Source organism: Gavialis gangeticus, unplaced genomic scaffold (assembly GCF_001723915.1).
Source record: "Gavialis gangeticus isolate Ggan-Ray unplaced genomic scaffold, GavGan_comp1, whole genome shotgun sequence".
Lineage (NCBI taxonomy): Eukaryota > Metazoa > Chordata > Crocodylia > Gavialidae > Gavialis > Gavialis gangeticus.
In genome coordinates, this window is record NW_017728992.1 from 56,421,962 (window position 1) to 56,438,538 (window position 16,577).

Here is a 16,577-nt window from a genome sequence, read left to right on the forward strand (position 1 = left end):
AAAGGAAAAGTTGCTCAATACTTGCTATGCCTCAGTGTTCCTAAAAATCAAAAATAAATTGTGAGCAGACAACTAATAATAATACAGACACAGAAACAGAAGGGCTGCAAACTATGCAGGCACATGGGGGCAAGTGGCAGGCACCGCAGTGGGGTGAAGTGGTGGGGAGGACAGAAAGCAGAAGACAAAGGGTGGGGGTCAGACCACTCGACTCCCCCACTGCAGCAGCGTGGGGGATGAATTTAAGATGACCCTCCAATACTTAGATTCTATACATGGAAAATTACAACAGATTTATAACATTTCCATGTATTGACTCTAATTATTGGGACACTGTATTAAACTGAAAGATGTCTTAAATTCAGGTATATATGGTAGGTTTCTTGTAAACTTCTTCGGCTTTACAAAAAGCCCTTCCTGTTTTCATTCAAAGATTCTCCCTAGCCAGTACAGAAATGTATACAGCCTAAACTAACTGATCTTGACATGACAGGACTTGAGCAGCCTTGCACTTTAAAGTTTCAGGTATTTTTCTCTAAAGAGCTACCCTTTCTTTACAACAAACAACATTTAAAAATGTAGCCTTATTCCCTTTCCTAAAATGGACTGAGTTCCAGGTAAACAAGTAAGAATACCACACTCACAATTAACATTAAAATCTTACTGCAGTGAAGAAAAATATTTTTCTCTCAAAAACGCCTTCTTTAAGGTACTCCATTGGCCTCACTTCTATACAAATTGAAATCTCCAACAGCTGTAAACACAGCGAAAGTACTTGCCTCTGTAAACTGGAATCTGGTAAACAGCCGGCAAAACACTTCTTAAACCAAAGATTATAGGGAAGCTTGCTCATTGTGGAGCATGTCTTCAGATGCATCAGGAGTCTGCTGTCTTCAAGGTTCAAATACTGTTCGAGAACTTTTGGCTGTAGAAGGAAGAGAGAAAGCAGTTTTAAATATATGAAGCATAAGCCAGAGTTGAACCTACATACAGGAAGTAAATGCTAACAATCAGTGTTGTTAGATAATAAAATTGCAATGTTAATTTTACAAACTTTAAGCATGGTTGAACTTTGTGACTTACTTAAGGGAATATTTTGCTAAATAACTCCCTCCCAGCTTGCAGAAGCAACAACCTCTACAGGGATACCTAACTAATGTAGCATTCCCTTCCACAGGAATGAGTAAGAAAGCTTCAGGTGATGCAGAGGATTAAAACTGCCCTAATTGCTGCCATCATCATAGGTAAAAATAAGTTTAGTCAGTCTCAAACCTGGTTCCCTTTTTGTACATCACGAAAACAAAACGTAAACACAGGAAAAAGAGAAAAAAAATCAATTCTCAAAGTAAATCCCGTTGCAATTTATTAAAACCTATGTACCATTTTATTCCTAAAAAAAAAACCCTCTAGAGTGTTTTAAAATGGCCAACAGAACAGCACGGAAAAAAGATGACAATTTAAACAATTATCATGTATTTATATTCCAATTTATCCCAATACATACTTTCACAAATTCAAAATCTACACTATACATTACCACACACCTGAAAAAAATTGTTAATTTCTTCATTTACTAAAAGGAGTGGGAAGGGGAAGGATTGCTTTTGTCTGTATTCTTCAATCCAGGTATCTGGTGGAATGACAAACCATTACAGAAAACATGGAACAGAGGAATGCAACTTCTTTTACTAATGAGAACAATGCCAAAGCACCATTTCTTTGGGGGGCATAGACACCATTTTAAAGAGTTACAGCAAGTGATACAGTTGACTTCATTAACTCTGGTGACAGAGAAATATCTTTGTAAACCTGCTTTCTAAGTTTTATAAGATAACAGCAATATGTATCTGTATTTAGAATCTGCATCGATACTCACCAACTTCAAAACTGCAGATCAGACCCTCCACTATGTGTTAATATCAGTGGACATGGGTTAAGAACAGGTTTTTTATCCTGTCATGACATTTGAAAAATTAGGGGAAAAATACAGATATGCATTTTTTTTCTTATGAGTACTGGCAACTTAAAACCAAAGCCAATTTTATCAAGAGGCTTTTTTTAAAACAGAAATCTTTTCAGAACTTTATATGGTTACAAGAACTTACAAGTGTTCACTGACAACAAAATTCATGATCTACTTGTCTTTTTATTAGAGTAAGATTTAAAAGTTATTATTTTCCTAAAGAATAAAACACCCAACTCCTGTTATATGGCAACCTCAGAACATGTTATCTGATTATCAGCTGAAAAGGATATAGGCAGCAAAGAGACAGCCATTTAAGCAGGTCTACAAGTGATCTAAAAAGTATCGGAAAATTGTCAAAATGGTGTTAGGATTGTGACAGCTTTTTTAAATTGAAATAGAGGACTGGAAGGGGCCTCCTGAGGCACTGAATCCAATCGCCTGGCTCTTGCAGGCAATCATTAGACCAATAACGTGTCCAAAGCAGCATCCACATCCTCTCATACAACACAGCCATAAGACACCCTAACAAACAACCTACAATGTACCACAGTAAAAAAACAGCATCTACTGCTTAAAATCAAAAATGTTTTCAGGGTAACCACTGGTGTAAGGACTGGCAATTAAGCTTGGGTACAAACATTAAAGCATCACTGTTCATGATACACTGTGATCAATCATCTTGGTCTGTGCTTGAACCTATGCATTTCTCTGTTTCAAATTTAAATGTCTAAACACTAAAAAAAAAACATAAGCAAATCATCTGTTTCAGGGAACAAGAGCAGTTTCAAATGTCATATAATTTGGGTCTTAGAAGGAAATGTATACAGCACAACTAGAGAGCTCTAGTACCAAAGTAGCTAGTACAAGAACAAAATCCAGATCTATTAACTCACAGACCCTTGTGCTAGTGTCTGGATACTACTGCTACATCTCCATTCGCTCTGCGTAATCCCTCTTTTCGCAAAACAGTTTTCTTACCAATTGTTGCAATGAATCTTTGTACTTGTTATGTAACTGATTCACAAAACAGTTGACAAGCCAATAGCAGTCAATAGGATCCTCCACCATTTCCTCCATGGCTTTCGCAATAGCAAGAAACACTTCATCTTCTGCTTCCTAGAAAAGAAGAGCAGAAAAATTATTATCTACAAAATTGTTAGGCTGTCCAATTTGAATTACCGTTATAGTCTTTTACCCAGTTGCTTGGATAAATGAACCAGGAGACACATATGTAAATAGAACGTGGGTTATGGATGTGCTGACATCCATAATTACAGAACTTGGCAAAAACCGCATCGTTGTATTACCTGTAAAAACCAAATGCATGAAAGTGGATTGTTTGTACTTTCAGTCAAAAGCATTAATCAAAGTTTGGATTAGAAAACCTGAATTCTATTCTAAATAGTTATTGTGAAATAGAACTAGAGCTCTCTAATTTTGCTGTGTAAGAGAAGTGTAGTGTTCTTGGTAGTCTCAAGTGAGTCAGTATTAATGATCTGCAACCTCCCATGAAAAAGCAGAGGCCATTTTTTTTCCATTCACACACAACACTCCTTGACAGTTTATAAAACACCAGATGCTCATGTGTAAAAAACGATTTGGTTTTAAAAAAAGAGAGAAAAATGGCCTTTTATCTAATTGCCTGGGTGCAAGCAAACTTACCTTCCAGGAGTCAAGGCATTTTCTTCCTGAAGTACAACTTTTACATGAGATTCACATACCATTCCTTTCCCTAAACGGTACACTATCCTGCCACCGTCACTCCAGATACACCTATATGACAGTCACTGGTTTGACTGAAAGATAGCACACACAGACCTACTCATTTAAACTAGTTAGTTCAGGTGCCAGCAGCAATGTAGCTGTAATACAACTTCCAGCCCAGGACACAAAACCTTCCTGCAAACTAGGCTAAATACCTCAGCTGCTGGCTTAAAACAAGTGTTGTATTTCTACATTATACTGTGGACATAGCAAGGACTACAGAATAGACCTATTCTATACATCATACCCTCTGCTTTTAGAAGGCATAAAATCAGAGAAACTCACTAAAATGGCCCAGTTTGTTAGGAAAAAAGGTTAACCATCACAACATCATGTTTTTCCTCCCACTAACTCCACAGGGCCTCTTCAGCACAAGCATTAAACTTCCAGCTACACAAGTTCGAAAGAATTGACTGGATTGAAAAAAGGTACAACAGGGGAAGTGATATTCTATGAAGCATAACACCCTGGCAAACCTCAAGGGTAAATATCCCCAGGATTTAATTTTGACCTGGTTAGCATGAACTACACCAATATGCGTTTTCCACCGTGAACACCATCAGGAGAATGTGTGTTGCTCTGGTTCAGAGAGGCAATGACAGCACAACTCCTCTGGAAGCCATACTTGCACAGGATGAAGAAACAAGGTGTTGGTTACCACATTAACATCACTAAATTTACAGAGTTTTCCTACAGGGAATATGCTGGGTTCAATAGCCACACCCAAACTGTAGAAGTACAAATGTCTCTCCCCGCTTCTACAACATGCCACTCTACCAGTGGGGCAGAACAACAACTAAGCTTTCCATAATAACATTAACCTCCAACATATTTCTCTTAGGAAACAGTAAGGCTCTTGGGAACCGGAAGGTAAAAGAAACAGAAAACAGAATGGATGAACTGGGAAATGAACTAGTGTACATGGAAAATGATACTATTATTATTTAGGTTTACATCCCACGTATGCAAATTCCTACAACAAATACATGTAATATATTTGAAGACTGCCATCTCACAAATCAGAGTTGATTTTAATATCAATGTAATTGTCATCAGCAGAGTAATTGAGATCAGTTACGCAGACACCTGTCACTCTTTCCAACCCAAAATTCTGTTTAGAGACAGCAGGACTTCCAACATTAATGGTCAAGCACTCCCCTGCAGGCACATGGACATGAAACATGTACTCTTCTCTTTTCAATTAAATAGCATGCTGTCATGTCACCAAACTGTAGATATGTCTAGATTACCATCACTGCTATGACCGCAATACAGTTAATGCACCAGACTTGTGCACTTGAATAAAATCTAACACACAGCTCAAATTTACAAAACTGCCAGATTGGTAACCTTCATTCTGGATTAAAAAACAAATTATTTTAGGACACGGCTTTTATTACCTCTGACCTATGACAGAGGACATTTGATCTTACTGCAGCAAATAGGTTCTTATGTCATTATTGTTACTAATGTTCTGTAGATAGAAAGTAAATGCCAGGAGGGGGGAGAAGGAAGAGCAAATATAAAAGGCTATTAGCCCAGAGGGAAAAAAAAAGGATACAGAAAAGATTTTAAGGCATAAAAACTTATACAAGTATTTGCCGAAGATGAACTAATGCACAGTTTTATTAACCCTTCGTACGTAACATCCATATTCTCCTGTTCTATATTCATTTTAATTTATTTATCAGGGCGCATCTTCCATGCTACGATTTGTTTTCAGGGCTTCAGTTCAAGGGTTCCTTTTACTGTAAAAGAACATTGTAGCAGCCAAAGGAAGCAACTGACCAGAGGAAATGCTGGATTTCGAGGCAACTTTCCTGCTTCTAGTTGATGCATGCGAAGGAAAACTTCCACCTGTGGGGTAGAATCACTGATGAAGCGAATTACTTGGAGGGCATGATACACGTCCATATATTGCTCCTTCCGGTACATCATCACCAGGACGTGAGATTCATGATGAGGAGGAATAATCCCTAAAAGAGATAAAAAGACGACGAAATCAGAACAGATAATCCCCTTCTCAAAAGACTAAACTTAGTTCCATTCATACTAATGTTTAGCCTACAAAGAATTTAGATCCTGGCTCTGTAGTTGGTTGGTTTAGGGGGACAAAATACAAAACTATAAAGTGGAAATACACAGGACAAGCAAAGAGGAATATACTGATCAAAAGAAGATAATACATTGACTGACTGCAGGAGCATGATCTTTGCTTTTAAGTCCCCTTACAGGAGGGTGGAACATATTTTGCCTGTCAGGTTACTGGTGGTCAAAGAATAAATAAGAGGTCCCCATGTTTGGAAGACAGGGAAATTATTTTTTATTTTGATTTACCTTATTGTTACCTCATTTAACTAACCTTTTTAATTGCCACTAGTTTATATTTCTGTACCTTTGTTAATGCCGCATTATTTGCATGTGTATTTGTACTTAACTTTCCCTTTATATTGATCAAAAAAGTGAATATATTAAAAAATCTGTCTCCGATTACTTTGTAAATATTGTATTCTGTACTGAAAAAGGCATTTATGGCTCTACAGAAAAACAAGAGTGAGGTCTCATTTTAGACTAGAGCATTTCCTATACAAATATTTCACCAAAAGCACGATCAGGCTACAAACAAAAACTTTGCCCTGCTATACATTTGAGAGAAGAGGTACAAAACCAGAACTAATTCCTTTTCCAATTCCACAGTTCCTCTTAGATTACCAGGGCTATATGTGCACATGCAAGTAATGCAAATGTGATGCACTTACCTTTCTTATTCTTCAATTTACTCTCAAGTCCATACTGAAGCCTTTTCTACAGACTTACCCCTCTTTTCTACACACTTACCCCTGACATTAACCCTCTTCTGAATCAATGGTTCAAGAAAATTTCAACAGCAGAGGTTGATTCAATATGGTTACAACCAAACCAGTTTGTAAGGCTACAGTTAATCGCACCACAATACTACACTGAATCAATTGTGTTCCCCCATCCCCGCCAAATAATAGCTATTTATGACATCCGCAACTGATGCTTGATATAGAACTCCCCTAGTGCAGGGGTGCTCAACCTCTGGCCCACAGCAGTGTCATCCAGCCCATGGGGCTTCCCACGGGTCCAGAAATTTAGTGGTAGGAGAACACCGTTGCCCTGCTGGCAAATCTCCAGAGCCATGGGGAGCCCCAGGCTCTGTGCACTGGGCCTGGCACCTGTTCCCAGCATGTAAGGGTCCCAAGCCACAATCTCAGTGTGAGGGGGGCAGGAGAAAGCAGTGCCAGCTCCCCAGCACCCAATCCTGGCATGATGGGGGCAGAAGGGGACAGTGCCAGCCCCCTCGGACTAATCCCAGCAAGTTGGGGGGCAGAAAGGGGTAGTGCCAGCCACCCAGGACCCAATCCCAGCACATGGGGGGGGGCAGGGGCAAGAGGGGGCAGTGCCACACCCCTGGACCCAAATTTGGTGTACAGGGGCTAGGAGGGGATGGTGCCGAGACCAAGCCCTGATCTGGCCTGAAGACATCCCCATCTTGCCCCAAGATGGGCCCTACTCATCTGGTCCAGAGGCAAAAGATTGAGCACCACTGCCCTAGTGGTCTGTCCATTCAGGCCTTTCTTTCCCCTTAATGACTGCACCTTACTTAACACCATTTAATAAGTGTACAGCAAACCTGTCTCTGACTTCAAGAGAAGGAAGATTCTCAAGATGCCAAAAGTGACATAGCACTTTTGTATCACTAGGAGAGCAGATATAGTCCTTTTATAGTCAAATCAGAAAGAGACATTCTTTAATATCAGCTTTAAGTTAGGTTACCTGCTGCTTTCATCACTCCTTTAAAGGAGTACAATGTTCCCAAGTTTTAACCCAGGAAATTGCTGGGGCTGAGTTTCAAAAGCAAGAGAAAGAGATTTACCTTCAAACAGCTAGAATAAACCTAACTGTATTCTAAGAGCTGGACCTTGACTTCCAATTTGAATCAAAAATAGTGTTAACATCATAATTAAGCAAGTATGTGCTGCTAAGACCAGTATGTTAAATCCAGAAAATTAGGACACTGACCCTAGCCAGGACAGAGTCAAATAATGCAAGGAAGTCTATAAATCATTTTATCACAACCTACACTCCACTTAGCTACGATGAGTCATACTTGACTCAAGAAGGGCATATTCAGCATACCATATACCCAGGGAAGGCATCAGGCTTGTTACGTTTCAAATCTAATTTTAGATTGAATTCACTGAAAGCCGTATTAAAATTATTTACAGGGGACATAATATTTCTCTTCAGCAATAGATAGAGCTGTTGTTCAAATCACCAAACCAGAGGTGTCTTCTAAACACCCATTTTTCTCATGAATGTTGACAATAAGATAAAAGAAAAATCCTCAAGGATATATTACAGGCAATTTTCTTTGTATGCAACTATGTCTTACACCTCAGCATACTCAAAGTAAACACTGAATGACAGACTGGTGCCTTCCCCTATTTTGGGTTGTGAACTTATTTTGAATGAACATGTTTTAAGTTTCCAGACTGAGATCCTAAAATGTAATTGGTAAACATGTTTCTCACATTCTCTATGCATTCAGAATCAGACTTGGTTATGACACAGCATACAAAGGAACATAGAAAGAGCCAACCTAATAAACATTTTCAAAGTTCACAAATCACCGTGTGTTAAGGCAGTCAATAAATGCTGTTGATTCAAAACTGAATTACAACTTTGTACAGAAACTTCTCCACAAAGTTCTCTTTTTGAGTCAAAGATCTACCAAACTGGTTGTTAACATTATATTATTAAAGGATTAATCTCCACTACATTAAGAAACTGGGTTTAAGTATTCTTTATTTTCCAAAGCTTAGCCCTGCTGTTATTTGGGCTTTCATTATGTATAATCAATTTACTAAAGAGAAAATTTAGGAAGTTCAGAAACAAGAGTTAGGATCTTGCACCAAAAATGTGTTTACAAAACCTAAGTTAAATGTTTACACACATTCATGAATGTTTTAAATCATTTATATTTTTTTTAAATCTATTAAAAATAAAAGTGGTTTGACTTTTACATGGACTTTAAACATTCTTGTTACATTATTTGCAACCCACAACTAAGTGTCAATGCATATAAATCAGGATGTGAAACTGAATAGATGGAGCAATGATATTTACAACTCTACCTTTGCTGTTCAAGAAATGAAAGAGCATACTATCATCTCCTTCAAATCATACATTTTTTTAAAAAACTATAATCTCTAATTATGTAGAGCATTATTAGAGACTTAGGTAAGGATTATTTTATGTTTGAACTGGCAGTACTCCTTTAAAAGGCCATGAATATTTTAAAAGCATTCCAGGGATACCATTCATGTACTACAAATTATCATGATTCTTGGGTCCTGCATCCCCCATTACATTAGCTCATGCTTTTATAAATCTGGTAAACTCAAGAAGTGGTTCCAAAAGGCCATTATTACTTTTTCAATTAGTCATTTGACTCTCTAACTACAAGGAAAGTAGAATTCAGTGGATTTACAGTTTCTGGACATACCTTATTTTATTCTTGCCTTCAATGACAAATGCCACCCATCACAAGAAGCTAAATCAGAGCCAAATCTCATCATGAAACTTTAAAAGAGAGTCTCTCACTCTGGCCAGATTCTATTAAATAGCCAGTTCAACACTAACCATCATCTTCTTAAATTAGTTTTGATTATAAAGCTTCACTTTTTTACAGCTTTTTTACACTTTTGATTATACAACTACAGCATCCTTTTTAAAAAGAATAAAACTGAAAACTTTCCCAGATGGCAGCTATTTCTGTTGCACTTCAAATATACACACACTAATAATATCGTGTCCATTACAATAACAGAGGAATTCATTTTATTTTTGCAAATCTGTATGTATGAAATTTTCCAAAATGCATGCATAAAATACTTCAGTCAAGTAATCAACAACTCATCCAAGCACATTAAGTGTTGGATATGTGGAACTTAACTGTATGCAAAAGTAGACCAACAATTGGTAGCAGTGGTTATTAAAGACAGTATACCAATATACTGCTATGACCCTAACATTCAACAAATACACCACAGGCATATTCCAACTAGTATACATATGACTGTAGTCTTTAATATGCCATACCTAAAAGTACCTTCCACACCAGGATACGATACATGGACGGAAGAGGAAATCTTTGACTAAATGTGCAGAGCTTCTCAATATCTGTAAAGAAAAAAAAGCTAACATATTTCAAAACTCTTTCTGAATTTTAAAATTTACACCAAAGGCAATCAGGACTCATAGTAATTTACATCAAGAACTCTAGGGCATTGATTCACACGAAAAGGACAATTATTTAGGTGCTGATAGCTGTCCGCAAATCGCACTTACAAAGGACAACACAATATTGATACAAATTACTGAGTTGCAGTTAAGAACAGTTGGAAGTGCTACAAAAATTGCTATTACAGTTCCTTGAAAACTTCTTAGTTTGATTTATAATGAAACTATAAATCTACTAGATCTCAACAAGAAAAGATTGTGACATTTTAGGCCTAAAGTAAAAAAAATCTCTCTTTGCCTTAAAACTAATTACAAAGAAGCTTTTTGGTATAAAAAGCACAGTAATCTTTCTGTTCTGTTACAGGCTTAGCATACATATAGGATGAACAGAAATAACCATCATCGTATCACAATGCATTGTGATTTTGAGAAGAGAACAAATTAGTAGAAGGAAACAATCAATTCTTAAGAAAAAATGACCTTCATAAAAAAACCACTTTCGGCTTCTTGGGCACAAAGAATGAGAAAAGAAAAAAGAAATAAACAAGAGGTTCTAAAGTAAAATAGCAACTGTTTTTTAAAGTCTCTCAGATGCACCTTTAGTAACCAACCAGTACTATCCAAGTTAAAATATCGTCCAGTGCAATAGCTGCAAAACGTTTTGTTTTTTTTTAAGTCAAACTCTCAAACTGTCTCATAGACCCAACATGTATTACTGTCACCAGCTTTCAATTGAAAATGTTATCAGGGTACACAGGGCCTGATACAATCCAGGACCAGCTACAGACGACTTACTATGACGTCACAGCCAAGCAGTGGTCCATAAACGATGTACTGTTTTTTTCTGGCACACCCTTGAATAAAATACATTGTTTTTGAAAGGCAAAATTAATAAAAACAGATCCTTCCTTGATAGCCGCTAGGGGAAGACAGAGAAAGTATCCTGCAGCACATGCACTTTTGGGCTGAAAATAGAAGTTGCAACAAATTTATGGCAGCCCAAAGAGCAAGCAAACAGACCTCCATGCTCCATTATGGACATCTGTTTGGCTTTATGGTAGGAGCCATCCCAGGCAGGAGCTCCCGGGGCTTCAGTGGCCCAATCCTGCACACCCCAAGAATTCCTTTGCAGGGGTATTCCCAGGACATACAGTATCTTGCCCAGGTTGCCTGCTTGCGGAGGCACATCCTGGGAATCCCCCATCGAGAGATTTCCCGGGCCCAGGTATTGCACTACCATGCCCCAGAGTACCCCCATTTGAAATTGTCCTGCAGGATTAGGCCCTTGAAACTCTGAAAGCGGCAAGATCCAGACCCTTCAGAATGACAGGCAACGTCTTTGTTACCCAACAAAATGGACCAGTTGTGATGCCGCAACAGCTGATACCGCAACAAAAAATAACGTCCGTTTTTAGCCAGACTTTCACGTTCATCTGGCAGACTCTTAAGCCACAAAAACGGCCATAAAAGTATTTCCTCGATTATAATGCACACCCCAATTCCCAGCAGCTGAATTTTAGGAAAAGGTGTGTATCGTACATCGTAGTTTGAGAACCACTATCTCGGTAATATCGAGATACAACTCTAGATTCTGCAAGCTCCATGGTAAATGATATGGAGATTGATGAAAAATTGCCTGGAAAAATCAGAGATGTTGAACACAACATCTACCATTAACTTCAGTGAAGGTACTCATTTTTTACAAAATTTATACCCAGAAAGTACAAGAGTCAGATCACTTTACCCAATCGGTCATCTTTCAGCAAGATTTCTAATGATTTTTTCTCTTCAACTCCACGGAACCCCACTTTTTCATAATAGACCGAACGGAAATTTCTCTGAGAGTCTTCAGCCATGATTCATTCTGGAGGAGAAAAAAATGGAAAATGTTTAACAGTTTACATCTAACAATGTGTTCTTATTGCTTTAGAGTGCACTTCCTTTGAAAAAATCAATGGAAATTAAATACCTTTGTCTGTAATGAAAATAAATGCCTTTGCCACAAAAAAACCCTACTTGAATTTATAAGACATCCAGGATGTTATTCAGCATATTTGGGTACATGCCACTGCAGAAACAAAGTATTTGGACTAGGTCAGGACTGCTCAACCTGCAGCCCACAGGATCTGGAAATTTGGCAATGGGGGAGCAGTGACACTGTTCACCTGCTGGCAAATTTTTGAAGCCATGGGGACCCCTGGGCTCCACATGCTGGACAGGGCATTGGAGCCCAGCGTGGCAGATGAGAGGAGGGTGGTACCAAACCCCAGGGCCCCAATCCCAGCATGCAAAGGGCAGGAAAGGGTGGTGCCAGGCCCCCCAACCCAATCCCAGAACACAAGGGATCGTAAGGGGCTGATGGCAATCTCCCAGGACCCAATCTTAGTGTATGGGGAAGGAAGTAGGAAGGTGCAGTGCTGTGGCCTGGCCCCACATCACTTATATGGCCCATGAGGCCAAAATGCTGAGTACCCCTGGACTAGGTAGTGTCCAACACAGTCAGATGTAAGGGAGAATAAGCTGGATATTTTTATTTTGTGACAACTTACATTGCTTTAGAAAACAAAACCAATTTAAGAAAAAGAATTATAGTGCACAGTTTGAGAGAAATATGGCTACTAGGAAACCTGGACAAGCTAAACTGCCACCCAGATAAACAAAACTGTCAAGCTTGCCATCCCGCTATACAATAAGAGCTGAAAAGACCAGAGTGAGGCCAAGCCAATCACAGTTGCACTAAGCTCTGAAAGAGCAACAGGTGGATGAATGGAGGTTGTTCAAGTCTAGTGCATATTTTAGTAAGATACTCATGTTGTTCTGATGTACTGCATCAACCAAAACCTTGCCCCTGTTATTCCAGACTGAAAAAATAGGTTAAACCTGCCTTTAGATGAATGAATAAATAAACAAACAGCCTATATAGCACACAGCGGACACACTGACAATTTGTACCACAACTAAACTCAATTTTTTACTCAGCTAATTAGTTTGCAAAATACTAAACCTGGAGCAGGAAAGACAATCCTCATCATTAGCCCACAAACATAAAAAAATGTTAAGAGATGGCATGTTGCTGAATAGGATGTGAACGAATGGCACACATACTAAGCCAGTCCAATTACATCAAGCTGCTCCATGTGGTACTTAAGCAGGATGAGAAACAAAGCATTCACAAATATACAGAAGGGCCCCTACCTTGCAAAGGTTAAAAACATGTTAATCTTCTCCATGCTAGGAGGGCATAGAGAAGCATACTCCATCTAACACAGTCAGCAGCAGCTATCAGAGTAGAATTCCAGCTGCCGCTACGCTCTTTCATTTCTTTGACACATTTAACTTTACTTGAAACACAAACAATTCCACTGCTGGCTTAAGGTGCATGTGCAGGTCTTTGCAGAATCAGAGCCAGCTGAGTACCCAAAAGCAGGACTAAGATCAATAAAGGACTTGTTCAGAGCTTACTGTGTTTGACCAAAGCATAGATTTAAAATCAGATAGAAACTGTTTGTACTATTGATGAGATATCCCTCTTAATGCCCAATACCAAACTGTTCACACAAATATTTGGGACTCTTCACAGCTCAGACATTTCAGGATCAGGCCTTCAGTATATTTATTATTAACTTGTGCCCCAGAGTCCAATCAGGAATGAAGGATGCTGTAAAACAAAGGAGGTCCCAAACTGTTTGGATTTACCATTATTTAGCTAACAAACAAGTGCCAAATCATCACAGCTGGCAGTGACACTTTAACTAGAGCAGCATTCAAAGACAAAACTAAACCTAGAGTGACAGAATGCTACAAAATGGGAAACCTGGATTTAAAAAAAGGCATGACAATTCGTAAAAGAAGAGTGCTATTCAAATCTAGCTATTCAAGCTAGACATCCGGAGGCACTACTTCACAGTCAGGGCAGCTAGGATCTGGAACCAACTTCCAAGAGAAGTAGTGCTGGCTCCTACCCTGGGGGTCTTCAAAAGAGGACAGACAATCACCTAGCCAGGGTCATTTGACCCCAGCATCCTTTCCTGCCACGGCAGGGGATCGGACTTGATGATCTGCTGAGGTCCTTTCCAACCCTACCAACTATGAAACTATAAATTATCACAATAGCACGGCTTCGTTTTACTTAAGAATCATGACACCCTCCTCCCCCAAAATAATCAAACATGGAGGCTAGATGTACATCTTGCTGGGGTCGTTTGACCCCAGTACTCTTTCCTGCCATGGCAGGGGGTCAGACTCGATGATCTGCTCAGGTCCCTTCCGACCCTAGAAACTATGAAACTACGGGACTACTTCATTTTCTTATCAAGCAACCAGCAAATGTTATATGCTGTCATTGATTAGTGAAAGGTTACTTTATCCAGTAGATAGGTTCCTGCATTAAATCCTATCTTAACTCAAGCTGTCTTTATGGAAGATAAAAGCATTTTTGTTCTTAAAAGGAAGGGTTTTTTTTAACCATATCATTAAATCTCCTGAAAAGCAATTCAGGAATAGCAGTAAATTTGTATTATTAAATAATCCAATTGTCCAACTCATAGAAAACATTTTCCAGTTGCTGATTTCATGAATTGCATTTGTGATCCTTATCCTATGCATAGCTTAAGCACAATTCATTACATTGTTTTAGCATAGCGTAAGCTTTGCACAGGGTAAGGATCACAAATTCAGCTCATGAAATCACTCGGCAAACGTTTCCATTTCAACTGGAAAATGTTTTCGACAAGTTGGACAATTGAATTGCACGCTGTTTCACGAAAGATGGCGGTTATGTTGATGTCTACACTTTTGAGCTGTGTTGCGTTAAAACTAAATGCATTAGGCTTTCACTTGTACACACGAGAGAAGCAAACTGTAAACGACATCTCAAGTTATTAAAAAGTCACACAAGGGCTCCGTAAAAACCCTGTACTTGTAGCAGGACTTGGACAGGGACAAGAGGGAGGATTCTGCCTTGAACAGGAAGTTCAAATTTTGGCCCCCACTGATAGCATTGGACTGGCATAAAATGAACCCCAGGCCCCCCCATAGGAAGTGCTACTCCCATCCCCTTCCTCTGCCCAAGCTGCTTCTCAGGTATCTGGTCTAGAGGCAAAAGGAACCAGAACTCGTGGCAGAAGTGATCTCTTTTAGAAGACCAACCAGGCATTTGCAAAAAATATATATATTTTTTTTTTTTAATTATTTTGCAAATACCTAATTGGTCTCAACAGATATCACCTCTACCATGAGTTCCGATGCCTTCAATCTGCTGCTTTGCTTGCTGCTTCTTGCCCTCTCTACCGCCCGTCCCGTCCCGTCCCGTCCCGTCCCGTCCCGTCCATCCGATCACCCCTCTCCCGGCAAGAAAGGCTTACCCCGGGCAGGCGGCGCAGAGGGCCTGCGTCGCGGCCCGTGACGTCACGACGGTACTCCCTCCGCATTGGAGGAAGGAGATGTCAGGCCCCGGCAAGAGGCGGAGGGCGGCACTAGCGGACCGGAACTTAGGGGTACTTCCGGGTTCCGTCGGCACCGGAAGCGCCAGGTTCCTGGCGGGCAGAGAAGAGTAGCTGCAGCAGGGCGGGGCGGAATTGGTGCTGCGGGGGGAGTTGGCGCAGTATTGGTTCCGGTGTGAGGGATCAGAGCCGGTGGCAGAGGCACTCACTTTTATTAGGCTGGCTAGATGTTTGCACAAAAAAAAAAAAAAAAATATTGGGGGAAAAAACATGCCTTTCTTTGCATTTTTGGTACTGGCACCTTTCCTTGGGGCTGGGGGAGTGCAAAGGTTGTCAAGGTTCTTCCAGGGGAAAGTAAATTCATATTGCACAGGAGAGCTGGCAGCTGCAGTAACATCTGTTTGGAAAAGCAATCAAAGCTACTAGACCCAACTAGATGTTTGCCACAAAAATTTGCTTTACCTCGATACCTCACTTTGCAACAGTTCATTTGATGCAGATCAGAAAAGTTGGAACAGTCTCCTTTTCTTTTTTTTTTTCTTTTTTTTACCTCAAAGTTGTCTGGTGGTGGGTGCGAAGTGGAAGCCTATTTCCCTCTGGTCCTCATATTTCACAGAAGAGCAGAAAGATGGCGTGTTCTACTGGGCAGGAGTTGCTGTTGTGAAGAGGCCTCTCCCTGCTCTGGGAAAACGCAAATTACCTTGAACAAAGGCAGGAGCAGGGTGTCAGGTTTCAAGTGGTTAATTTTGCTTCCTTGTAGAACTATGGAAGCTTTCATTTCAGAAAGCAGCTAAAATCGGATATCTTCCATGTTTGTCTATTTGTTGTTTTTCTTTTCCTCACACCCTGCCAGAAGGTTTCCCCAGACAGAGAAGATGCACAGGCCACAGGAGCAAGACCTGGTATAGGGAGGACTGGGGCCCAATTGGGGCCAGGCAATGATGCCGCAGGTGGCCTCCAGTGGTTTTTTTGTTTGTTTTCTGCTATACGTTCCTCTCCCGTACTTGTCAGAGAGGCGTGAGGACTCGCATTGCAGTCTTAAGGGTGGCCCCAACCCACAGACCCATTAAAAGGGGCCAAAGGACTCCAAAGTGTTATCCCTGGCAGGAGACAGGCAGAAACTGTTGGGGGGGGGG

General features: G+C 39.9%; 1 protein-coding gene across 3 annotated transcripts in view; it reads right to left on the reverse strand.

Moving 5' to 3' along the window:
* Positions 1-15,413, reverse strand: part of TBC1D7 (TBC1 domain family member 7) — a 42,539-nt gene extending 27,126 nt beyond the window's left edge. For 2 of the 3 annotated variants that reach the window (XM_019522776.1, XM_019522766.1), the window contains exons 1-6: positions 15,364-15,413; positions 11,745-11,864; positions 9,860-9,940; positions 5,519-5,706; positions 2,945-3,082; positions 780-925 (exon numbers count right to left, since the gene is read on the reverse strand). In XM_019522776.1, coding sequence (XP_019378321.1) covers positions 780-925; positions 2,945-3,082; positions 5,519-5,706; positions 9,860-9,940; positions 11,745-11,856 — 665 coding nt within the window. In that variant the 5' untranslated portion in view covers positions 11,857-11,864; positions 15,364-15,413. Of the gene's footprint in view, positions 1-779; positions 926-2,944; positions 3,083-5,518; positions 5,707-9,859; positions 9,941-10,795; positions 10,887-11,744; positions 11,865-15,363 lie in introns of those variants that run through there. The other variant, XM_019522783.1, reaches the window with a different exon arrangement.
* Positions 15,414-16,577: the final 1,164 nt, after the last annotated feature.